This window comes from Ovis aries, chromosome 15, assembly GCF_016772045.2.
Source record: "Ovis aries strain OAR_USU_Benz2616 breed Rambouillet chromosome 15, ARS-UI_Ramb_v3.0, whole genome shotgun sequence".
In the NCBI taxonomy this organism is placed as follows: domain Eukaryota; kingdom Metazoa; phylum Chordata; class Mammalia; order Artiodactyla; family Bovidae; genus Ovis; species Ovis aries.
The window spans coordinates 43,029,319-43,054,995 of record NC_056068.1 but is presented as its reverse complement, the minus strand read 5'-3'; the positions used below and the strand labels follow the sequence as shown (position 1 = coordinate 43,054,995).

Genomic DNA, 25,677 nt, shown 5'->3' with positions numbered 1-25,677 from the left:
TGTACAACCTCTGCAGTACTACACGGGTAGTGAATTCTGATGGACCTATGATGCCCCTTAATTCACAAGACTCAAAGCCAGTACAAGGCAAACTCATGATGTCTACAACTGCATAAGAGGGGCGCTGACTATCCCGATAGGGTGTGCTTTCTGTTCAAACCAGAACTTGCTTCTAACCCAGAAAGAAGGCAACGGCATTCTAAGAAATGCAGGGCTTCTCTGATGGCCCAATGGTTAAGAATCCCCCTTGCAATACAAGGGACACAGGTTCCATCCCTGGTCTGGGAAGATCCCACATGCTGAGGAGCTGCTAAGCCCAGGTGACGCCAACTACTGAGTCCACCTATTGCAACCATTGAAGCCCTCAGGCCTAGAATCCTTCTTCCCCAACTAGAGAAACCACTGCAATGAGAAGCCTGCACACTGCAACTAGAGAACGCCCATGTGTAACAGTGAAGACGCACCATAGCCCAAAATACAAAAAATCTTTTAAAATGCAGACAATGGGTTGGCCTGTGGTGCAACCATCAAGTTCCAGGCTGGTCTGGGGCTCCAGTGCTCTCTTTCTCACCGAGCTGCTGCCTGGTGCAGAAGAAGCCATGGTCCTTCGGGTCACCAGGAACACAAACACTAATGCTGAAAATAAGCCAAAGATCAGTATGGCAGGGGCAAAGCGCTGGCCTGTGGCTACTGTTGCAATCTCTAAGCCTGGGCTGAGGCCCACAGCTCTTGGAGACATCCCTAACAAAATCAGTGAACAGCCGCAGGCCAAACTGCCCCTGAAAAAGGAAGCAAAAACTTTAGCTGCAGGAAAAGTTACTGCTAAAAAAGTAGCAAAACCTCTGGAAAAGGCTCCTGTACCTGTGCCGGAGCCCCAGCTGGGGCCAGAGACAGAACCGGAGCCTGTTAAGGAAGAGAAACTTTCCCCTGATCCCATTTTGGTCGATACTCCCTCTCCTAGCCCCGTGGAAACATCTGGCTACGCGCCTGCAGAAGAATATCTGCGTCAGGCTTTCTTGGATGTAATTCTTGCAGTGAGTGATGTGGATACAGAAGACGGAGTGAATCCAAAACTCTGCAGTGAATATGTAAAAGATATCTATGTTTATCTGAGATAACTTGAGGGAAGAGCAAGCAGTCAAACCAAAATACCTAATGGGTCATGAAGGCACTGGAAACATGAGAGCCATCCTAATTGACTGGCTAGTGCATGTTCAAATGAAATTCAGGTTACTGCAGGAGAACATGTACATGACTGTTCCAAAACTGATCGGTTCATGCAGGATAATTGTGTGCCCAAGAAGATGCTGCAGCTGGTTGAAGTCACTGCCATGTTTGTTGCAAGCAAATATGAGGAAACGTACCCTCCAGAAATCGGTGACTTTGCCTTTGTGACTGACAACACTTATACCAAGTTCCAAATCAGACAGATAGAAATGAAGATTCTAAGAGCTGTAAATTTTAGTTAGGGACACCCTCTACCCCTCAGAGAGGATTTCCCTGAGAGAGCATCTAAGATTGGAGAGGTTAATATTGAGCTACATATTCTGGCCAAATATCTGATGGAACTAAATATGCTGGACTACAATATGGTGTACTTTCCTCCTCAGATTGCAGTGGGAGCTTTTTGCTTAGCACTGAAAATTCTTGATAATGGTGAATGGACACCATCTCTACAGCATTACCTGTCATACACTGAAGAATCCCTTCTTGTTGTTATGCAACATCTGGCAAAAATATGGTCATGGTGAATCATGGGCTTACAAAGCACATGATTATCAAGAACAAGTATGCCACATCTGAGCATGCTAAGATCAGCACAGCTGAATTCTGCACTCGTTCAAGATTTAGCCAAGGCTGTGGCAAAGGTACAACTTGTGAACTTTCGAATACTATCTGCAAATAAATAACTTTTAATAAAGTTGTATTCCTTTTCACTTATCTCTTAACTCATTTGAACATGGCTACTTTCCACTTTGGAAGGACTGATGTTGAAGCTGAAACTCCAATACTTTGGCCACCTGATCCAAAGAGCTGACTCATTGGAAAAGACCCTGATGCTAGGAAAGATTAAGGGCAGGAGGAGAAGGGGATGACAAAGGATGAGATGGTTGGATGGCATCACCGACTCAATGGACATGGGTTTGGGTGGACTCTGGGAGTTGGTGACGGACAGGGAGGCCTGGCATGCTGCAGTTCATGGGGTCGCAAAGAGTCGGACACAATTGAGCGACTGAACTGAACTGAACTTTCCACTTGAGCATAAAAGTTGTTTGTTTAAAAACAACTGTTTTAAACAACAATTGTTTAAAAATAAACAAACAAACAATTTTCAGTTACCTGGGTACCCAACTAATATATACAATTGGCTCTTCTTGGTTTTTGTTTTATGTGCCTGGCTTTACTTAAGATGATTTACTAAGCTCCTGAAGGCATTTAAAATCCTGGTGTACTTTATATATTAAACGGTATGTAAGCCCGTCATCTTAAGAGACTCTACTGCCTAGTTCTATATAAGGAAAAGTCTACCATCTCATTCCTAGTCCTCCTGATTGCTATTTCCTCTGGTGGTTGCTACCATAATTCTAAGTAATCTACTAGTACTGCTTTCTTAAATTATCAACTTTAGCTAGCATCAGCATTTTCACTTGGAAAAATAAGAATTTTAATTTATATTCAAAGCCTGGTTTTTGTTTATTAGTTAAGAAAATAAAACAATACTTAAAGCAAGATTAAAAAATGCGGACAATGGAAGAACCCTAGCATATTCTTATTTATGTGACTTCCTTGTAGTAACTGATGACTTGCCAAAACTGGTGACATAGAAGGAAAGGGAAAAACAGGGTAACCCATAGTTCTTTTCCTTTCAGGCCTTTCTCATTTATCAGTAAGTCAAAGAATATTGGTAGAACATGTGCTCATCAAGAAGTGAAATAAAATCGGTTGAGTTACCTTTTGCAATATTTCCACTATTCATGTAACAATAAGATGCATATGCATATATGAGTTTCAAAGCAGAACTATATAATTTTGGCAGTTCTACATGCAGGAAAACCCTCTGGTATTTGCATTTAAAACTGCCACTGCACGATAAAAAATCAAATATAAAATTAAAGCTAATAATTTACTATTTTAATTTTTCTTTGCTTAGACCAACATTAAATAAAAATGCCAGGACACATCAAGAAGATTCTGGCAGGAAGGAAAAACCTCTACATTTTAGTACTTTTAATAGCACTATTTCTTTCCTGCTTTTTGAAAAAGGAGTTCTGTATTTTGTTTTCTTTTTTATTGACACATAGCTGATGTACAATACTATGTAAGTTTCAGGTGTACTACACAGTGATTTGACATTTGCGTGCATTATGAAATAATCACCATGATAAGTTTAGTACCTATCTTTCCCCAAACATAGTTATTAAAATATTATTGACCATATTCCTTATGCTATATATTACATCCCTGTGGCTTATATTTTATAATGGGAGGTTTGTACCTGTTAATTCCCTTCCACCATTTTGCCTCTACAAGCCCTGCTCCCCTTAGGCAACCACCTGTTTCTATCCCCTTATCGATGACTCTGTTTTCATTTTTTGTTTGTTTTTTTAATGCCATTTTTATTATACAAGTAATTCATACATAAGAGTATAAGGAAGAAAATAAAATGACCCACAATGCCACCCTGAGATAGCATCACATTTTTGTTATGCTTTGATGATTTCTATCTTGTCTGATGGCATTTGAGCTGGACTTGGGATCTGGAATACAGACACTATAGCTGGGTGAGACTTCAATGCAACTTTTTCCCACAACTTTATCTAATTATGTTTAGGAACAGGATGCTGCTAAAAGGAATTTGGCAAACTTCCCTGCTTCCACATCCATTTGATCATGGTTATTTTTTTTAACTGAAGTATAATTGACCTACAACACTATGTTAGTTCCAGGTGTACGACATAGTGATTCAATATTTCTATACACTGCAAAATGACCAATGTGATCAGTCGAATTACTTTTTGCCATATACAACATTTTTACAATATTATTGACTGTGTTCCCCATGCTATATATTTCCTCCTGGCAGATGACTCATTTATTTTCCAACTGGAAGTATATATCTCCATTCTTGAAGGAATACCAGTTGATTGGGGCTTCATCAACTTTCCCTCTCAACGGCAAAGTTCCTGTCCTCAAAATATTCATGGTAGGTTAAGAGTAAATAGACCTAACTACATTGAGAACATTTATTCCTTTAGCAGCTGTACAAAATTTCCTCCTGGAGGAGGCTGTCTCGTGGTTTAAGGCTGAGAGTCCAAAGATAATCTTTTAACAGGGTAGACTCTATTAACCAGTACACTATTTACTTATGTCTGACAAGCCAGCTACAGCCTCGTTTTAGTTTCAATTGTTTTGTTTATTCTGCTGTTTTAAAGTCAATGATTGTAGCAATTCCAAATAATGACAGTTATATCTTTCCCTTCTTTATACCTAATAATTCTTAGTCTTTCCTTATAGCATTAGGCCAAGACCTTCAGTACCACATCAAATTGTAGCAATCACAGTGGGAATCTTTATTTTGGTTCCCAGTCTTAAAGAGAATGCATCTAAAATTTTCTATTAAGAATGGCATTTGGAGGACTTCCCTGGTAGTCCAGTGGTTAGGACTTTGCTCTCCAATTCAGGAGGTGTAAGTTTGATCCCTGGTGGGGAGCTAGGATCCCACATGCTTTGAGGACAAAAACCAAAGCATAAAACTGAAGCAATATTGTAACAAATTCAATACAGACTTTAAAGATGGTCCACATCAAAAAAAAAAATCTTACAAAAACAAGAATAGCATTTGTTATAAGGTTTTGGTAAACAATTTATCAAATTAAAGAAATAATCTTTTATTATTGATTTGTAATTATAAAAATTATAATTTTATCATATATAGATATTGAACTTTATTAAAAAAATTTTCTGCAGCTATCAAGATAATATATAATTTTCTCCTCTTAATATAGCAAATTACCCTGATAAATTTTTCCTATGTTGAACTATCACTATACTCTGAGAATAAGTTCTATTCATTCTTAATGTATTTTTTAAATATGAGTTGGATTTACATATACAATATTTAGAATTTTTGCATCTGTGTTCACAAAAAAAAATGTCTATAATTTTGTTTTACCTGGATTAGTCTCACCAGGTGTGGGAATTAAAATTATAAAAGGCTTGCACATTGAACTGGAAGGTTTTCTATCTTTTTCTACCCCGTAGAAAAGCTTGTATAAGATAGGAATAAACTGTTCCTTCAAAATTTGTTAGAATTCACCTGAGAAACACCTGCGTTTTAAGAGCTATGTGTCTGATTCTCTTTGCAATTTCTTTTAATACATTTTGGTCTGCACGGTTTTCTGTTTTTTATTCTGCCAGTTGTGGCACTGTTTTTTTTTTTAGTTGAGGTTCATGCCAGGTTAGTTGCCCTATGGCATGTGGGCTCTAAGTTCCCCAACCAGGGATCGAACCCATGTCCCACACATTGACAGGGAATTCTTAACCACTGGACCACCAGGGAAATCCCCATTGTATATTTTGGAAGTTTTTTCCAAGAACCTATCCATTTCATCTAGATTTTTCAATATGTTTAATTCAGAAATATAAAATTTTTCTGTTGTACATATAGCCATTTTTTCTTCTGTCTATATTTTATTTACTTGCACATTTTCCTTTTTTGCTTTGATCAGTCTTGTCAAATGCGTAACTTAATCTTCAAAGTACTAATTTTTATTTTGTTAATCCTCTCTATTGCCTTTTTGTTCATTTCATTAGTTTGTACTGTTTTTTCTTGTTTTTTTGTTTGTTTTGGGCTTTGATTTTTTTTTCTGTTTCCAACACATTTATATAATTTACTTGTTAGGTTATTTATTGTTCTTTGGCCAAGCTGTGCGGCTTATGGGATCTTAATTTGTGGACCAGGGATTGAACCTCAGCCCTTGGCAGTGAAAGCAAGGAATCCTAAGCACTGGACCACCATGAAAGTTCCATCATTTTGGTTTTGGTTTTTTAACAATGTACTGCATTTTGTTTGTTTTTTAATTAAGCATTTTTTCTGAGATAATTGTAGATTTATGTGTTGCTTTAAAAAATAATGAGGCTTCCCTGGTGGCTCAGATGGTAAAGAATTTGCCTGCAATGCGATAGACCTGGGTTTGCTCCCTGGGTTGGGAAGATCCCCTGAAGAAGGGAACGGCAATTCACTCCAGTATTCGTGCCTGGAGAATTCCATGGACAGAGGAGCCCAGCCAGCTACAGTCCATGGGATCGCAAAGAGTAGGACACAATTGAGCAACTTTCACTTAAAAAATAATATGGAGAGATTTCATTTACTTTTTACCCAGTTCCCTCCAAAGGCGGTACCTTGCAAAGCAAGACCACAACCAGAATATCAACATTGTTACCGTCAAGATACAGAACACTTTCATGCTACAGCAATTTCTAATGTGATCCTTTTATAGCCACACCCATTTCTGTCCTACATCCACCCTTTCCTTAGTCTTTGGCAACCACTAGTGGAGAAGGCAATGGCAACCCACTCCAGTTCTCTTGCCTGGAAAATCCCATGGACAGAGGAGCCTGGTAGGCTGCAGTCCATGGGGTCACGAAGAGTCAGACATGACTGAGTGACTTCCCTTTCACTTTTCACTTTCATGCATTGGAGAAGGAAATGGCAACCCATTTCAGTGTTCTTACCTGGAGAATCCCAGGGACGGGGGAGCCTGGTGGGCTGCCATCTATGGGGTCACACAGAGTCGGACACGACTGAAGTGACTTAGCAGCAGCAGCAGGATGTTACAGAGATGTATCATATCTATTATATTGTGACTGGCTTTTTTCCACTTAGTATAGCTCTCTGGAGATTAATTCAGGTGATTCATGAATCAATAACTCATTCTTTATTATTGCCGAGAAGTATTCCATGGTATAGATGGGACACAGTTTAATGGTTCACCCATTAAAGGACATTTGCATTGTTTCCAGTTAGGGTTATTATGAAAAATGCTGTTATAAACATTAATATGCAAGTTTCTTTGTAAACAGTCTGTGTTTCTCTGGGATAAAGGCCTAGGAGCTCAGTTGTTGGATTATATGATATTCCAATCCTAAAAGCTATTTCAAATCCTTAAAGATGATGCTGTTAAAGTGCTGCACTCAACATGCCAGAAAATTTGGAAAACTCAGCAATGGCCACAGGACTGGAAAAGGCCAGTATTCATTCCAATCCCAAAGAAAGGCAATGCCAAAGAATGTTCAAGCTACTGCACAATCACATTCATCTCACATGCTAGCAAAGTAATCCTCAAAATTCTCCAAGTCAGGCTTTAATAGTATGTGAACCAAGAGCTTCCAGATGCTCAAGCTGGATTTAGAAAAGGCAGAGGAACTAGAGATTAAATAGCCAACATCCACTGGATCATTGAAAAAGCAAGAAAATTCCAGAAAAACATCTACTTCTGCTTTATTGACTACACCAAAGCCTTTGACTATGTTAAGCTCAGTTGCTCACTCATGTCCAACCCTTTGTGACCCAATGGACTGCACCATGCCAGGCTTCCCTGTCCATCACCAACTCCCAGAGCTTGCACAAACTCATGTCCATTGACTCAATGATGCCATCCAACCATCTCATCCTCTGTCATCCCCTTCTCCTCCTGCCTTCAATCTTTCCCAGCATCAGGGTCTTTTCCAATGAGTCAGTTTTTCGCATCAGGTGGCCAAACTATTAGAGCTACAGCATCAGTCCTTCCAATGAATATTCAGGACTGATTTCCTTCAGGATTGACTGGTTGGATCTCCTTGCTGCCCAAGGGACTCTCGAGTCTTCTCTGACACCACAGTTCAAAAGCATCAATTCTTCGGTGCCAGTTTTCTTTATGGTCCAACTCTCATATCTGTACATGACTCCTGGAAAAATCATAGCTTTGACTAGATGGACCTTTGCTGGCAAAGTAATGTCTCTGCTTTTTAAAATGCTGTCTATGTTGGTCATAGCTTTTCTTCCAAGGAGCAAGTATCTTTTAATTTCATGGCTGCAGTCACCATCTGCAGTGATTTTGGAGTTCAAGAAAATTAAACTGTTTCCATTGTCTCCCCATCTATTTGCCGTTAAGAATGGGACTGGTTGCCATGATCTTAGTTTTTTGAACGTTGAGTTTTAAACCAGATCTTTCACTTTGGTCTTTCACTTTCTTTTCTTTTCTTTTTTTTTTTTTTGGTCTTTCACTTGAATCAAGAGGCTCTTCAGTTCCCCTTCACTTTCTGCCATAAGGGTGGTGTCATCTGCATAGCTGAGGTTATTGATATTTCTCCTGGAAATCTTGATCCCAGCTTGTGCTTCATCCAGCCTGGCATTTTGCATGATGTACTCTGCATATAAGTTAAATAAGCAGGGTAACAATATTCAGCCTTGACATATTCTTTTCCCAATTTGGAATCAGTCTGTTGTTCCATTTCCAGTTCTAATTGTTGCTTCATGACCTGCATACAGATTTCTCAGGAGGCAGGTAAGGTGGTCTGATACTCCCATCTCTTGAAGAATTTTCCACAGTTTGTTATGATCTATAATCAAACGCTTTGGTGTAATCAATACAGCAGAAGTAGATGTTTTACCAGAATTCTCTTGCTTTTTCGATGATCCAACAGATGGTGGCAATTTGATCTCTAGTTCCTTTGCCTTTTCTAAATCCAGCTTGATCATCTGGAAGTTCTCGGTTCACATACTGTTGAAGCCTGGATTGGAGAATTTTGAGTATCACTTTGCTAGCACGTGAGATGACTGCAACTGTGCAGTAGCGTGAACATTCTCTAGCATTGCACTTCTTTGGGATTGGAATGAAAACTGACCTTTTCCAGTCCTGTGGCCACTGCTGAGTTTTACAAATTTGCTGGCACATTGAGTGCAGCACTTTCATGGATTTGAAATAGCTCATCTGGAATTCCATCACCTCCACTAGCTTTGTTCATCTTGACTTCAAATTCCAGGATATCTAGCTCTAGGTGAGTGATCACACCATTGTGTGACTGTATAGATCACAAACCATCGTTTGACTATGCACATTAAAAGAAACTGGAAAATTCCTCAAGAGAGGGAAATACCAGACCATTTTACCTGCCTGGTGAGAAATCTATATGCAGGTCAAGAAGCAACAGTTGGAACTGGACATGGAACAACAGATTGGTTCCAAATAGGGAAAGGAGTACATGAAGGTTGTGTATTGTCACCCTGCTTATTTAACTTATATGCACTATGCAAAATGCCCTTCTGGATGAAGCACAAACTGCACTCAAGATTGCTGGGAGAAATATCAATAACCTCAGATATGCAGATGACATCACCCTTATGACAGAAAATGAAGAGAAGCTAAAAAGCCTCATGATGAAAGTGATAGACCAGAGTGAAAAAGCTGGCTTAAAACTCAACATTCAAAAACTAAGATCATGGCAACTGGTCCCATCACTTCATGGCAAATAGATGGAGAGACAATGGAAACAGTGAGAGACTATTTTGGGGGGGCTCCAAAATCACTGTAGATGATGACTGCAGCCATGAAATTATAAGGCACTTGCTCCTTGGAAGAAAAGCTATGACCAACCTAGACAGCATATTAAAAAGCAGAGACATTATTTTGCTGACAAAGGTCTCCATCTAGCCAAAGCTACGGTTTTTCCAGTAGTCATATACAGATATGAGAGTTGGACCATAAAGAAAGCTTGGTGCCAAAGAATTGATGCTTTTGACTGTGGTGTTGGAAAAGACTCTGTTCAGAGTCCCTTGGACTGCAAGATCAAACCAGTCAATCCTAAAGGAAATTAGTCCTAAATATTCATTGGAAAGACTGATGCTAAAACTCCAATACTTTGGCCACCTGATGTGAAGAACTAACTCATTGGAAAAGACCCAGATTCTGGGAAAGATTGAAGGCAGGAGAAGGGGATGACAGAGGATGAGATGGTTGGATGGCATCACTGACTCGATGGACATGAGTTTGAGCAAGTTCTGGGAGCTGGTGATAGGGAAGCCTGGAATGCTGCAGTCCATATGGTTGCAGTCAGACACGACTGAGCAACTGAACTGAACTGAACGTGACTAACAGATAAGGAATGTATTTATTTCCATTGCCCAGAACTTTGCTCATCAGGTCTGTAAACTCAATTCCAGCTCAGATTTGAACTGATCCCTCTTTCCAACAAAGCTGGCTAGAATTGTTATCTAAAGATTAGGAGTGTGACACCCTGCTTCTCCACCCAAATCTGAGACCTAAGAAAGATGATTCAAGCGTCTTCCAGGCCTCAGGTTGAATGTGTTTCCACATTTAAATGTCCCTAAAAATGGATCCTATAATGTTTGACCCCAGGTAGGCCTGATGTCCCAAAAGGTATTTGATAGCACCTTTATCACATGACTCAAGGCAAAGTCTCCCAAGTCTTACATATAGGTAGAGATTTTTCCTATTTTTGTGTAACCATAAACTATAGACATAAATCCTGACAATTATCCACATTACCATGACCATGTATAATTGTTTTTCTACCAATCACTATTATCATTTCCAAATTCCATCAGAATTCCAATTTTTCTCTGCAATACCTGTCACTATTTTTTTTCAAATGTCTCAAGAGTGGGCATGTAGCCTCATAGCTCAGTTGGTAAAGAATCTGCCTGCAATGCAAGAGACCCCAGTTCAATTTCTGGGTTGGGAAGATCCACTGGAGAAGAGACAGGCTACCCACTCCGGTATTCTTGGACTTTCCAAAGACTTGGGAGACTTTGCCCTCGTGGCTCAGCTAGTAAAGAATCTGCCTCCAATGCAGGAGACCTGGGTAAGATCCCTGGGTTGGGAAGATTCCCTGGAGAAGGGAAAGGCTACCGACTCCAGTATTCTGGCCTGGAGAATTCCATGGACTGTATAGTCCATGGGGTCGCAGTCACACACAACTGAGCGACTTTCAGTCTCACTTTTTTAACAGTAGCCTATAACCTTTAATTAGGACTCTCCAAAGCAACAGAGCCAGTAGGAGACATGTATAAAGTATTGGGTCATATGATTATGGAGACCAAGAAATCCTATGATCTGTGGTCTGCAAGTTGTAGACCCAGGAAAGTTGGTGGTATAGTTTGAAGGCCTGAGAACCAGAAGTACCCAGGGCAGACAAGTTGGCACATACAATTACACACAAACTTTGACTGCTGTTCTGACATGAATTCCAATGCAAGCCCCGGAGTGCTCATCCAGTCACCAGGAAACCCTGTCTCAAAGGTGAAAGTAAGGTAGGGGTCTTAACTCAGCACACTCATGTCTGCCTTGGGCCTGTTAGCTTTCCAGGAAAGACAGGTTTCTAGGAAAGAATCCATTTTCTTCAGGTGATGCTGGGCAAAAGGCCATCTTCCATACTATGATTTTGTGATGAAGATTTTCACAGATTAACTCTAGAGAGAGAATGCTATAATGTGAGCGGTTTTCCATTCAAAATATAGTGTACTTCCCTCTCTCAGCTTCCAGTTTTATAATATGGACCTCAAGAGTAGTTTTCAAAAATTCCATTAGACTTTCAGGTGGTATTCCAGAGCTATCAGAGGCTAACACTGGATCAATTTCTACTCCCCAGCACTCTTTGTTTTTTTATTTTTTTTTTTTATTTTTATTTTTTTTAATTTAAAAAAATCTTTAATTCTTACATGAGTTCCCAAACATGACCCCCCCCTCCCACCTCCCTCCCCACAACATCTCTCTTCCCCAGCACTCTTTATCTAACAGTTCAGTCATAATGATGAGTGCCCACTTGGCAGATCTCCAAATGCTAGATGATACTGAACTTTAAAGCCCCCCCAAATGTTATACAGGAGTTCAATAGGTTCTCCCACATTTTATTCTCAAAGTATCATTCCTGCTAACTCGAAGTGGTCATCAAACTTGAGATTATGGTTTCTCTTTTTATTTTTATTATTATTATTTTTTTTTTGAATTTTAAATAGTTTAATATTCAACATTTCAGCCTGGCATCAAGCAATGAAAACAAATATTTGACCACGCAGGGCAGATGCTAGCCAGTACACATACCAGCATGTACTGGCTGGACTTCAGCCCAATATTTAGTGGCCTAGATGTGAAAGAAAAGCTAATAAAACTAATAGAAGAAACTGCAAAATATTGTTAACTATTTTTAAATAAGAAATAAAAAAGCAACAAATGATATAACAAAATAGCTAATTCACCTACATTAAAATTAAGAATGTCTGTTCAGTGAAGGAGACCCCTGGTTATACAAACACAAGCGCCATCTTCAGAGTTTCTGCAACTACCCAGGAATATACGAGGAACTTTTGAGAGTAAACAAAAAAAAAGGTGCGAAGCCCCCATGAGAAAAGGAACAAAGATAAATTAGGAATTCACAGAAAGGGGCACCTGAAAGGCGGACAGGAAAATGAAATTCTCAAATTACTGGTGACTAGATGAATGTACATTAAACACGTCACCACTTTCTAACCAAGAGACTGGCAAAAGTTAGAAAGTTGGGCAGTAATAAATGCTGGTGGGGGTGAGCAGAAATAGGAAGCTTTAAGCGGGCGAGTCAAAAATCATTCTAAAAAAACAATAGAGAAATTAAGCTGTCTGATGCATAATCCCATCCTGGGTACCTCTGCTGGAGAACTGTCCATAAAGTACGGGAGGAGACATAGGAAAGATGTTCACCGTGGCCGTGCAGGCAACCCAGGTGTCTACCACTACCAAATGTCTAAAAAAAATGCACTTAACACCCACCATAGAATATCTTAGAGCAGCTCAAAGAAATAAAGCTGATGTAGCCTAAGCAACCCATGTTGAGTGAGAGAAGCAATAGGACAAGATCGACAGCATTATACTACATGTGGGCAAAGTAGACGCACACATTCAGCACAGGATGTTCAAGGAAACATTCATATTCAAAGACATGGAATCAACACATTCGAATGGATGCTTACAGGAGAGGATGACGTGAAGGGAAAAAGCCATAAAACCAAAGAAGCCTTGTGTGGACTGCGATCCTGAGATCAAAACCAAAAGGTTCAAGGTGCTCAATTATGCTTTAAACAACACGTGTGCATCGGGAAGGTGGCTCAAAAGGGTCCTAGGGTGTGGAAGACACCCAAGCCTGAGAATCTACTGTACTCTTCAAAGTAATAACCCACTGTTTGCCTCTGGTGAAGCTAATGCATTTGTGAGGTTGATCATTTAGTTTCCGGCCGGGCAGAGGAACCACACCTTGTACGTGCCTCAAGTCAACTTCACCTCCATCCCCCGATGACCTTGAGGCCACGGCTGGTCCCAGATGTGGCAGAATTCCGAGGCCTGGAGTCCCCTACCCAACCCTTACTAATTTCAACTCACTCTTTCAGTATGAGAAGTTTCATATACGAGACATTTCAGTGAGTGATGGTGGACAGGTGAAGGTGAGGGATACCTTTCTCCATGTCCCAGAGGGTGGTAAAATTCAGCACACCCTGCGGATGGAGCCACAGTCCACCTAAGGCAGCAAAGACCATCACACAATTAAACCAGCAGCAGCAGCTAACAGCTTGAAACTGGGGTCAAAGGAGAGGGAGTCAAAGATCACGGGCCAAAGGGGCAGCCCATTCTCCTCAAGTCCAGGCTGGGCCTCCAAACAGGGAGCAGCTCCTTGCCTGAAAGCTTTGTCCCATCAAAAAAGAAGGAGAGCTTGTGGCCGGAGAGTCCCATAGCCTCCTCGTAGCGGGACATGAGGGTCTTGAGAGGAGAATCAGGAGGAAGCGAGACTTCCAGCGTCTGGTGCTTCTCTTTGCCCTGGACTCGAAGTTGGAGCAGTGGCGACGTCTCTGCGGCCTCCGGAGAACTTGCTAGAACCACACAGTCAATGATGTCAGCCACGCCGAGCTTTAGGGTCCTGGGGGTGGCGGTAGGGGACAGCTCTGTCTCTCCCAACAGCAAGAGGATCCTGCTTGGGGACACCCCAAGGTGGGCGGCCATGTGGTCCACCACACTCTTAAGGGGCTCCGACATTCTGATGGGCAACCTGACCAGGTCAGCTCGGCACCGGATTTTGAGTGGCAGAAGTCGAGGGTGCTCTGGGAGAGTGGGTCCCTCCACTAGGACCACCTCATCCTCTTGGCTCAAGTGGGCTTGGCCCTGGGATTGCTTGGGACTCAGGCAGGAACGGAGATCTTGGAGACGCTTGTTCACCTCCCTTAGCTTCCGGAGTGCCTGAGTATGCTTCCTGCTTTTGGTCCGTGGCAGAGGTGAGGGCAAAGGCGAGGTGTCCTGAGCCAGTAACATCTGTTTCTTCTCTGCTCCATCCTTACTCCTCAGCTTCTTCTTCCAGGGGGAACTGGGACGTGGAAAATCCACTGTATGAGGACTGCTGGCATCTTCCACATCTGCCTCTTCCTCAGCCTCTGGGGGACATAATTTCAGGAGGGACACGTTATCTGGGATAAGATGGAGGCTGCTTTTCACCTTCTCGGAGTACACTGGAACCGCCGGTGCCTCCCCAGGATCCAGCAGCAGCCGCCGCCGCCGCCTGACCAAGACCCGAGGGGCTCCACCCGGCTCTAACGGGGGATTCAGGGTGGGACTCGCCGCCGCCGCAGTTGCGACCTCCAAGACATCCTCATCGCTGTCGCTGACCAAGTCCACGAGCACCGAGTCCAAGGTGCGTCGTCGCCGCCGCCGCCTCTGGGACGGCCCGGTCTCCTCAGCGGCTCCGCCATGGCACCTGGTTTCTCTTTTTAATACCAAGTCTTTGCTAGGAGGAAGACTCTTCAGAAGAGTCCTTTCAGTTCCTTTAACAATTACTATTTTATCCTATTTATACTACTAGTAAAGTAACCAAATGGGAATAGATTTGCTTTGTTTTCTCAAGTATTTCATTACAAATAAATGAGGCCTAGAGCTTAAACAACATCCCTTTAAGTCACCCAGCTTAGCAACTTTTCCCCAGGGAAGGAAGAAAAAAGGGAAAAGGCAAAAATCAGAATAGAGCATTGAAACTGCAATAAGACCCACCTTCAAACAACTAAACTACAATCAATGAACGATTATTTAAATACCAGGAAGTTTCAGCCCTTTTGACTTATTCTACTCATTTCAAAAAGCCAAAGAGAACTTTTGCTTTAAGATTCTCCAAAGCCAACTATAAAAATTAAAGGTTTAAAGTTTTTTTTCTTTGTTCTTAGAGGTGAAAATGTGCATCAGAATTTCAAGAGTATTTTTGCTCAATATAAATACTTCCATGAAATAAATCCCAAGTGCTATATTTGAGGGTTTTTCAGTACAATTTATTCTTCTTACATTTTAATTTACATTTATTACACTCAAAGTTAATAGACTTCCAGACAGAGACCATTAACTAAGAAGGAGCAATCTCACTAAGTCAGCTTCCCTAGTTAGTTTGCTGGCCTCCTCACTATTCACATGCTCTCTGGTGCTTATTACTATGCAACCGTCTTCAAGATGTGGTTGAAGCTTGAATCTACATCTGTCATCAGGCCAAGTCTGAATCCATGAATACCGGCCATCAACTGCATTTAGGGTACAGCCTGCAGAAGGCTCTTTCTTGACAGTCAATGATGATGAATGTGGAAAGACTGGATATTCTCTTGGGAGAAGAAAATATACCCCACCTTAAGTGACAGCTACAGAAAAAACAATTAGGAAAGAGAAAAGATCAATGCTAAGAATAAGGAAAATACTCTGAGAATAGAGTAAGTATATATACATAATGGAGTAAACAGGCTGCTCCTGAGTCCATACTCTTATTTTTATCTTTAAAAGTCTGATAAAAATTTACTCAATTACATTTTATACAGTAATATTTAGTGAGCTTTGTCCCAAAAGGCTATGTTTTAAGTTTGCTTGTAAAAATAACAAAAGCTTTATCAGTCTCTGGTCAATAAGAAAGGAAGAAAATGTTGCTAGAAATAACAATAAATAATTTCACACAAAAGGCCAGATGACAGAGGAATAGTATATTAATGAATATATTTTCTTTGTATTTACAATAAATCCATTTGTTAATACTGTGATAGAAAAAATAATCAGTCCACATTATACAGTAGAAACAGGCTTGGAGGCTGATCATACCTGTCACAATAAAAACATACAAGGATTTCTTCCACAGCTAAAGTACTTTTCAACATGACAGTCTTGGGTGAAGGTAAAACTGACAGAGTACTTCATGTCTTAGAATCAAGGAATCGAGGGTATTACCATTAAGCAAGCAGCAAAAAGCCGTTTGGTTTTTCCAGGACTATTTATATATAGTAGTTACCATATGAGAATTTAATTTTACTTTGAGATAGAAAAAGTAAAAACCCTCAATAGGGAAACTGCATTAATCAAAAGCAGCCCCAAACAACAAAGCCATCAATAGAGAAATGAAACAAGGCATTCTTATGTATCATGCATAAAAAGGATAATTACATAATACATACTTTAATGACCAGATTAATAAATAAATGTGATAAATTTTACAGTCATTGGAACAAATAAACTATGTTCAACCACTTAAGTGTTATACTGCCACTGCTTTTGTTTCAAAATATTAATATAATTAATCTAACATCTAAAAACTGCATACTTTGAACGTTTGCTTTTTTGATTCCCTTTTGAGATAGTAAAGGGGAACCATGTAATAAAATATTATCTGAATATAAATTATCAACACCAATATGATACAATTATCATGTAATTAGAATTTTGTATATGCACAGTGTAAGTATTCTGAAAACTAGAAAAAAGATGAAAACAGACTGGTCAGAATTTTAAATTTCAGACTAATCCATGATAATCTAGAACAGAAGGTAAAAATAAAGTTCACCAAATAGACATAACTTGATATCTTTTCCAAATTCAGTAGTCCACTGAAGATGCAACTTCTAAACAAGTCTATTATCTCAAAGGTAAAAAGAGGAAGAAAATGTAAATCTCTTTTGAGCTTCAGTTTTCAAGTTTATGCTCTCAAAAAAGGCTTGACATTAGTCAGAACAGCAATACTGTATCTTTGTTTTTGAACTTTGTATTTGCTTTTCCTATTTTAGCTATAGTACTGAACAGAGAGAAAAATATTAAATTATCGAGTCAAGGGTAACTATTTATGGCAAGCTCATGAAACATATTAAATTGAATTAATCAGCTGGGTCAAGAATTTCCTACTACCCTGCTATGTTTAATACCTATAGTCTTGGAATAGTAATTTAGGAGATGTCTATTGTAACTACTGACAGAACTTTTCATGGTATACCAATTTCCACTCTTACTTTCTTCTCTCCTTTGCCACTTAAATGCAATATTTTAGCCATCTGATAAGTTTTATTTACGAACTCCTGTTCCAATTACTGAAGAGGTGATTGTAACACATAAACCTGCCAATCCTGAGATGATGATGATGATGATGGTTAAATTAAAACCCAGAGGATTATTCACTCAAATTTCTGCTTTAGTTTTTTCTGGAAGATGGCTGGCAGAATAGAAAGAAGAGCCAAAATCATTAGAACAAATACTGAGTTCCAGGAAACAGCTTCCCCTGCTGTTGTAAGCTGGTATAGTGTTGTTCCTGCTTTAATTGCTACAAAAGAGGGGGGTGCAACACCTAAAATGAAAAGTAAAAACATACATTAAAAAAACAATCAATTCTCGTGAAAAATTAAAATTCTGTGTGTATAAAATTTCTTGTAAGAATACAGTGACTTACATGTTTTAAAGCCCCTCAAGTTTATTTCCATATAAAGAATTTTTCATAATCACCTCTTCAGGATATTGAATTAAAAAACCCAAGCAAAGTTTCCAGAAAATAATTTTACAAAACTTATCAACAGACTTAAAAAAAGAATGTGTTATGATCCACTAATTTCAACTTTAGGAGATACTAATGTATATAAGCAAAGATCTGGTCTCAAGGATGTTCATCTAAGAATTATAATTTTAAAATCTGGGAAAAAAACCTCCATCATTGAAAATAAGATTGAGTAAATTTTCATTCACTCTTGACAGAGTACATTTAATATAAAAATGAGTGGTAGGAAATACTCAGAAATAGAAAGATACTCAAAATATATGAGTAAATAGGACACTTTATACAAAAGAATGGTGAAACAACCATATTTTATTAAAAATCAGAACTGGAAAAATTACTTTAGCCAAAGCTGAAGTTAATTTTATCTCTAGGTATTTCATCTGTAAAATAAAGAGACAGTACAAAAACTCTCTCTTCTGATCCCATAAATGTAATATTATTTTACAAAATGCAAAAGTACCCCCACTAAGATATTTTTGCCACTTTTACGGGGAACCTGCTAAGACTTTCAGCTTTGTCTTTGAATTCTTCTAAAAGTAGCAATAAAAAATTAAGTATTAACTTAAAGGTTTAATGTAATACACAACACTTGTGGAATCTGCTCATTTTGTTGATATCTAAACAATTCAACTTAAATTTAAAAGAAACACATAATATTCTTAGTAAAAGAACACAAGAATTCACAAAATATATAAATGAATCTTTTACATCCACTGATTAATTTCAAAATTAGGTGTTAGGTCCTCGAAAGCAAGAATCTTTTTGTTGGTCCTTATTTCCCCTATACTTTTGGTAATGCCCATAATGAGTACTATGTCAATAAAAAGAAAGATAGGATCAATTCTTTATTGAAAATTAAAGTTCATTATTTAAGTACCTGATTAGAAGACAAAGGAGAAAGTACTCAAAAGAGGCACTTTCATTTTTTTTCTCTCCACTGAGGGAGAGAATGGAGTTAAGAAGTCCTGCATAATCCTGTATGACTAAAAGAATATCCAACAGACAGTGCTCTTATTTTTAAAAAGTAACAAAAAAGATTTAAATCAACACAATCCAACAAACATTTCTGAACATCAATTTACATAGACCAGGCTCTGTGACCACCAGTTACATAAACCTACCCCAGTTGGACACAGCAAGACATGTACACAATGAGTTCTGTAACATGCATGAATTCATAGACAAAGATAAAAGTCTTGGCAGGTTCTCCATAAAAGTGGGAAAAAAATCTTAGTGGGGTACTTTTGGATTTTGTAAAATAATATTACACTTATGGGATCAGAAGAATGAGAGGCCTTGGCCTTACCTAGAAAAGTGCCAATAAAGAAAACTTTCAAGGGCACATTTATCACAGGAGATGTAATATTAATAAACCAATTAGGCAGAAATGGTGTTATTCTCAAAAATATAATGTAGTTAATGAGATGTTCTCTGTGACGTTCAACCTGTGACAAGAAAGAAACAAATTAGGATGAAGACAAATCCAATCCTGAAAATAAATTGCTTATTATAAAAATACCTTATTTCAAATTCTTATCCCTGATAGCTCAGCATTTACCCAACAGAAATGATCAAAAAAGGAATTTGAAAATGACAATGAACTATTCATCAAATGCTCATTATCAGAGCTAAATAACATCAGATGAAAGTTTTTATGATAGTGCTTATAGCATAATATTACACTATTAAAGACGTTCTACATCAGCCTAGATAATATGGCTCAACAACATTTTAAACCTAAAAAGGCAAAATTAAATTTATAACTACACAGAAGATATCCAATGGTCAACTTTTTAATGCCTTTAACTTCCTATAAAGGAAGGGCTAGTATAGTACGGCTTCCCTGGTGGCTCAGAGGATAAAGCGTCTGCCTCTAATACGGGAGACCTGGGTTCGATCCCTGGGTCGGGAAGATCCCCTGGAGAAGGAAATGGCAACCCACTCCAGTATTCTTGCCTGGAGAATTCCATGGACGAAGGAGCCTGGTGGGCTACAGCCCATGGGGTCGCCAAGAATCGGACACAGCTGAGTGACTTAAACTTAAACTTAACTTAGCATAGTACATCAGTAAACCTAGCCTCCACTTTTTTAAAAAATTCAGATAATCTTTGTTATTACAATTTACTTCACATGAATGAATTCATTCATCATTGATAAATGAGATTAAATAAGCAAATGAAACATTCAGCTGCTTAAACAGAACCACTGAATGCAGTTTATACCTCCTAGATCTTGCTATATAAATAATAATTCTGATTTGGGGCAAAATGCTTAATTTCTCTTAATTTCCTAACCTATAAAACAAAGGGGTAAATATCCAAGATTTCTCTGATTTAATAATCTGTTTCTTCTGCTTTTTTTCTTAAAAACACCATGTTAGACTTTCCTGTGTAGTAGTGTTTATATCAATATTTATCAGTGGTAGTCTTTGCAGAGATCCTAACAGAAGATAACAGTTCTTCCCACTGATGAAATGCATTAAAGGAGTTGGCTGATACAAGCTTTTCAGAGACCCACTGATAGCATCCTGCATCAACGTAAGCAAGCAAGGTGTTTAAATACATGGATGCCTTAACATTGACACTTTGATTTTTCTGCTTTGACTAAACTTACTAGGAATAACGAATTTACTGTTATAGACACAAAAACTTCATATTTGAAATTCTTAACATTCATTATTTGCCTACCACTTAATTTTATTTTGGCCAAAAGATTATTTTTACCAAAGCCCTGAGTCAGTTCATTTATGTAGATATTATACATTGACCTCCCAAGTAGCCAAAGAATCACATCAAATAATTTAAAAATACATGTTTACCTGCTGTGACCATTTTACTGCTTTTTCTGTTAGGTATTTATATACAACTGGCCTCCCAACTAAATAGGAGAGCATATAGCAGAATGAGGCACCGAGTCCAGAACACTAGAAAATAACAAAAACTCATAAGCATTTTGTACTTTTCCATCTTACTCACATGGATATATTCATCTAAGGCAAAACTCAACTAGTTTCTTTCTTTTGGGGTACAGGGAGGTTACTTTGCATAACACCTCTTATGCAGAGAGCAAGAACCCATCTAATCCAGTCCTTTCTCTCACCAAATTATAACTAAAATGAGACCAGCTAAAACAAACTGGAACTTGTGATTAAACTTGGAGACTATATCCAAATAGTTCACATTAGCCATTAGCCTATGAATAAAACCTCAAGAGCCAATATGTTTTCAATTGCTATGCTTGAAAACACCACCCCCAGCCTTGGGACTTAACTCCTTGTGCCCACTAACAACATTCTTGGACTGTTTGAATTACAAAACAGTACTGGAAGCAAAGGCTAGACCAGAGCCTATAAATGCAATTAAGTCTGTGATATCACTGTTCTAGAAAAGAAATAAACTATAACATCTCCTTATGGAGGGACAAATATTACTTTAACATTAAACACCTCTTAAAACTAATTAAGTTTACACTTCCAGAGACTAGAATGCCATCATCATTCCAATCATTCTATTTAAAGTCATTTTTTTCTAGCCTCCCAATTTCATTTTAAATACTTACCAAACAAACAAGAAATAAGGCTAGTGGAAAGGGATAAAGAAACCCTGAGAGTATACTGAGAAATATAGAGCCCGGAATAGCAAATGTTTGCAAGCTGTTAACTTCTAAGTTAAGGATTAAAACATAATTAAATGGATTTTTAAACCACAAATCCAACAATCCAGAAAAAAAGCATCAATGCAGAAGTTAGATTATATCCATATTTCAATATTAAAAAATTAAGTGAAATTACATCCAAAGTTTAAAAAATACAAGATTGCTCAGTTGTGATACCTGTAACTTGAAGCTTACAATTTACTCACATTATCAGAAATCAATGCTAATTAGAGTGCATTACTAAGAAAAAACCAAGACAAACGCCGAATGCGTACCGGACAGAGAACTAGGCACTTCAGGGGAACAGGGACACAGAAAAAAAGAAAAAGAGAACAGAAAAGGTCTTCAGTAACCTCGTAAATAATATACTTCTCTAATACATTGGATTTTTACTCTCAAATACTTTTAGGAAACATGATTTCTGTAAACACACAGGTACACAGAAGATTTACTATGCCTAATTCAATGTGTGGACATTTACCTCAACTTACTACTCATTACAAAAAGGACAAAGATTACAAAAGAAAGTAAAGTCACAAACAAATCTTATTTTTAAATAAGATCTTTTTTTTACTTCTCTGGTTCCTAGTTTGGGCCTGGACCTCTGCATCAACCATAGCATGATTTACTTACAAGTCAGAAAGAATGAACTCCTTCAACATCTCTGTACTTTAAAATTTGTATCTTCACTCAACCTGTTTGTTCCCTCTAGCTTGCACTTTACTCTTACTTTTGTTTCAATCTCCTTCTTCCTGGGTTCTTTATCTTTAACTTCTTGCTCTTTGACAGATTCCTCCTGCATAAAACTGCTCAGATGCCTATAAACTAAAGAAAACCTGAGCTTTTTCTTTGAGCAAGGTATCCTATCCAGCTATTGCCTCTCTCATCTTCACTGCCTTAGATTCTCTCTATGTCCCTTGCCACCTGGCTTACCCATCCGCCACTCTACTGAAACCTCCTTCTGGCTGAAAGTAATGACTATTTCTCAGTAAGAATTTTTTTAGTAATTCCTGCATAAGATTTGGAGAAGGCAATGGCACCACATTCCCGTACTCTTGCCTGGAAAATCCCAGGTCTATGGGGTCGCACAGAGTCTGGACACAACTGAAGCGACTTCGCAGCAGGAGCAGCAGCAGCAGCATAAGATTAGATATCCTTTAATGTGAAACTCACCTCCAGTGAACTGTATTTTTCGATATTACAGATCATTCCTTCTCTAGCTTTTTTCTTCTCCTTACCCTCAAATCTGGAGATTGTCAGCCAATCTCTTCTCACTTTTGATAAATTCAGTTATTTCCACGTATATGGACGCACACATGGCTTCAAGTATATGGTCATATGTATCTACAACATTGAATTCTCTTACCACTCTCAAATTTCCCAGCTGTCTATTAGATACCTCCACTAAAAAGTTTAAAAATTACACTTATTTATTTCAGAGCTCTTTAGAATCTTTTAACGGACAGTCTCAAACACATACGAAAGATGAGAAACTAGTACTATGATGCCCTATATACCCATAAACAGTTTTAACAATTAACGTACAACCAATCTTGCTTTCTCTGTATCCCTTACCCGCAATTAGACTGAAGCAAATCCCAGACATACCATTACAACTTTAATACCTTTAAAAGATAAGGATTTCTTTTCTTAACACGATAACACCATTGTCAGAAATTAACTATAACTTCCAATTGGTCTAAGTAGCTATTTAGTGTGTTCACAATTCCCACATGCCTTTTTTTTTTTTGACAGCTGGTTTGTTCAAATCAGGAATGAAAGGGGTCCACACATGGTATTTGCTCACTATTAGCAAATAAATACAGACTTTTTTTTTCCCCTTGCAATTTATTTATTGAAGACATTAGTTGAACTTTGCCTATTGTTTCCTTAGGGTGGTTAAATATGTTCCTCTGTCATTTTTTAAAATTAATTTTTGTTGGCATACACCTGATTTAGAGGGGTTTCCCCAGCGGCTCAGTAGTAAAAAATCTGCATGCCAATGCAGGAAACATGGGTATGATCCCTGGGTCTATAAGATCGCCTGGAGGAGGAAGTGGCAACCCACTGCAGTATTCTTGCCTGGACATCCAATGGACAGGTTATAGTGCATAGGGTCTCAAAGAGTTGGACACGATTAAGCGACTGAGCGTGCATGCATGCAGTTCCTTTACAATGCTGCATTAGTTTCTGCTGCACAGGAGAGTGAATCAGCTATACATATGTGTATTTATATATATTGTTCCTCTGTCATTTATCTTGTAGTAACAAAGCCATTTGCTCTGCCCAGCGATACAATTTGACCTTAATTTCCCAGCTCTATATAGACTGTGTATTTGTTACTCTAACACTGAAAAATCTTGGTTCTTAATACCATAGCAAAACTAGCTATTTCCATACATATTAATACATATATATACACAAATATATATGTATGTGTGCATATATATGGGCTTTCCTGGTGGCTCAGACACTAAAGAATTCACCTGCAATGCAGGAAATCATTAGTATTACATATTTTAAAATTTCAGAACAATACAACTGAAAAGAGTTTAAGATTTCTTTCAAATTTTTTTTGTCCTTAAGATTTATCCCAGAAGGGACACATAATCAAATTAGTTTTTTCAAGGAAATAACTAATTCCTCTTGATAGCTAAATCCGTATCAACTCAATATATTATTAAATTTATTTCATTTTGCTTTAGATTTTTTATTTGGTTAAAATATATTGAACATAAAATTTACCATCTTAACCATTTTTAATGTATGGTTCAGTAGCATTAAGTACTTTCACACTGTTGTGAAAGCAATCTCCAGAACTCATCCTGCAAAACTGAAACTCTATACCCACTAAGTAACATGCCCCATTCCTTCCTCCCCCATCCCCCTGACAACCATCCTTTTACTTTCAGTCTCTATGAACTGGGCTACTCTTATGTGTATGCCTAGTCACTCAGTTGTGTCTGACTCTTTGCAACCCCATGGACTGCAGCCCGCCAGGATCCTCTGTCCATGGGGATTCTCCAAGTAAGAATACTGGAGTGGGTTGCCATGCCCTCCTCCAGGGGATCTTCCCAACCCAGGGATTGAACCCAGGTCTCCCACACTGTAGGTGGATTCTTTACCATGTGAGCCCCCAGGGAAGCCCACTTTTCATGTGAGTGGAATCTATGTTGTAACATGTTTCAAAATTTCCTTCCTTTTTAAAGCTGATAATATTCCATTGCATGTACATAGCAAACTTTGTTTATCCATTCATTGATTAAAGGACACTTGAGTCGCTTCCATTTTTTGGCTATTATGAATAATGCTGCTATGAACATGAGTATACAAATATCTCTTGAGACCCTGCTTTCAATTTTTCAGGGTATATACTCAGAAATGGGACTGCTGAATCTTGTTTTTAATTTTTTGAGGTAACATCATATTGTTTTTCATAGTAGCTTTCATAGAACAGTTTTTCACACTGTTTTACACTCCCATCAACAGTGCACAGGGTTTCAATTTCTTCATATCCTCACCAACACTTGTGACTTTCTGGGATTTTTGTTTGTTTTTTTTGATTAGTAGCCATCTTAATGGGTGTGAGGGTACTCTAGGTTTTTACGATTCTTCTTTTTTCATTTTGATTTAGTTGGTTTTATACCTGTATGAAATTATTTATTTGGTTCTAAAGTCAACTTTACACAATGAAATACACTGGGGGAAGTTCCACTTCCATCACTGTTTCATCTCTGTCTCCCCCCATAGGTAAACAGTCTTATTAGTTTTTAAAGCTATCCTTCCTATTGCTATCCACAGCTCAAAAGTCCTCAATGACAACCCAATACCAAATATTCTAAATTCCTTAGCCTAGTACTCAAAGTCCTCAACAATCTGAGTGCAATATCCAGCCTATCTTTCTAAACTTATTTCTCAAATCCTCCCCTTCTCACTTCCTATACACCAACAAAACTGGACTACTGATCACTTCCTTACCATGCCCTGTGCTTATAAGCCTTGCTCTAGACTTGCTGTGTCTAGAATGACTGTACTATATCTCTACCCATAATTCTCATTATTCCAGATGGAAACAGCTGTTTTTGCCTTTGAACACTTAAACTAGACTGTATTTAGCATATAATTAGTACTTAAAAAAAAAAACTGGCTAAATGGATGAAATCTAAGTTAAAATTA

General features: G+C 38.4%; 2 protein-coding genes and 1 pseudogene across 3 annotated transcripts in view; 1 reads left to right on the top strand and 2 right to left on the bottom strand.

The window, feature by feature from the left end:
- Window positions 1-599: 599 nt before the first annotated feature.
- LOC114118477 (G2/mitotic-specific cyclin-B1-like) lies at window positions 600-13,549 on the top strand (annotated as a pseudogene).
- Window positions 12,190-15,580, bottom strand: LOC121816622 (NFATC2-interacting protein-like). The gene is made up of 2 exons (XM_042232609.2): window positions 15,489-15,580; window positions 12,190-14,799 (listed from the first exon to the last, which is right to left on the bottom strand). The coding sequence occupies exons 1-2, from the start codon at window positions 15,578-15,580 to the stop codon at window positions 13,632-13,634; spliced, it is 1,260 nt and encodes a 419-aa protein (XP_042088543.1). The 3' UTR covers window positions 12,190-13,631.
- The window catches only part of TMEM41B (transmembrane protein 41B), a 26,681-nt gene continuing 16,313 nt past the window's right edge, over window positions 15,310-25,677 (bottom strand). The window contains exons 4-7 of one of the 2 annotated variants that reach the window (XM_004016168.6): window positions 21,406-21,499; window positions 20,666-20,770; window positions 19,154-19,292; window positions 15,310-17,643 (exon numbers count right to left, since the gene is read on the bottom strand). In XM_004016168.6, the coding sequence (XP_004016217.2) occupies window positions 17,474-17,643; window positions 19,154-19,292; window positions 20,666-20,770; window positions 21,406-21,499 (508 nt within the window). In that variant the 3' untranslated portion in view covers window positions 15,310-17,473. Of the gene's footprint in view, window positions 17,644-19,153; window positions 19,293-20,665; window positions 20,771-21,405; window positions 21,500-23,434; window positions 25,631-25,677 lie in introns of those variants that run through there. The other variant, XR_009596638.1, reaches the window with a different exon arrangement.

What these genes read in the sequence shown, in the direction of transcription:
- LOC121816622 (XM_042232609.2), bottom strand. Translation starts at nt 15,580, where the DNA reads ATGCAGTTGATGGCCGGTATTCATGGATTCAGACTTGGCCTGATGACA. An exon ending in ATCTTGAAGACGGTTGCATA is followed by an intron (nt 14,800 to 15,488) that starts GTAATAAGCACC and finishes TCTTCCTCCTAG; the next exon opens with CAAAGACTTGGTATTAAAAA.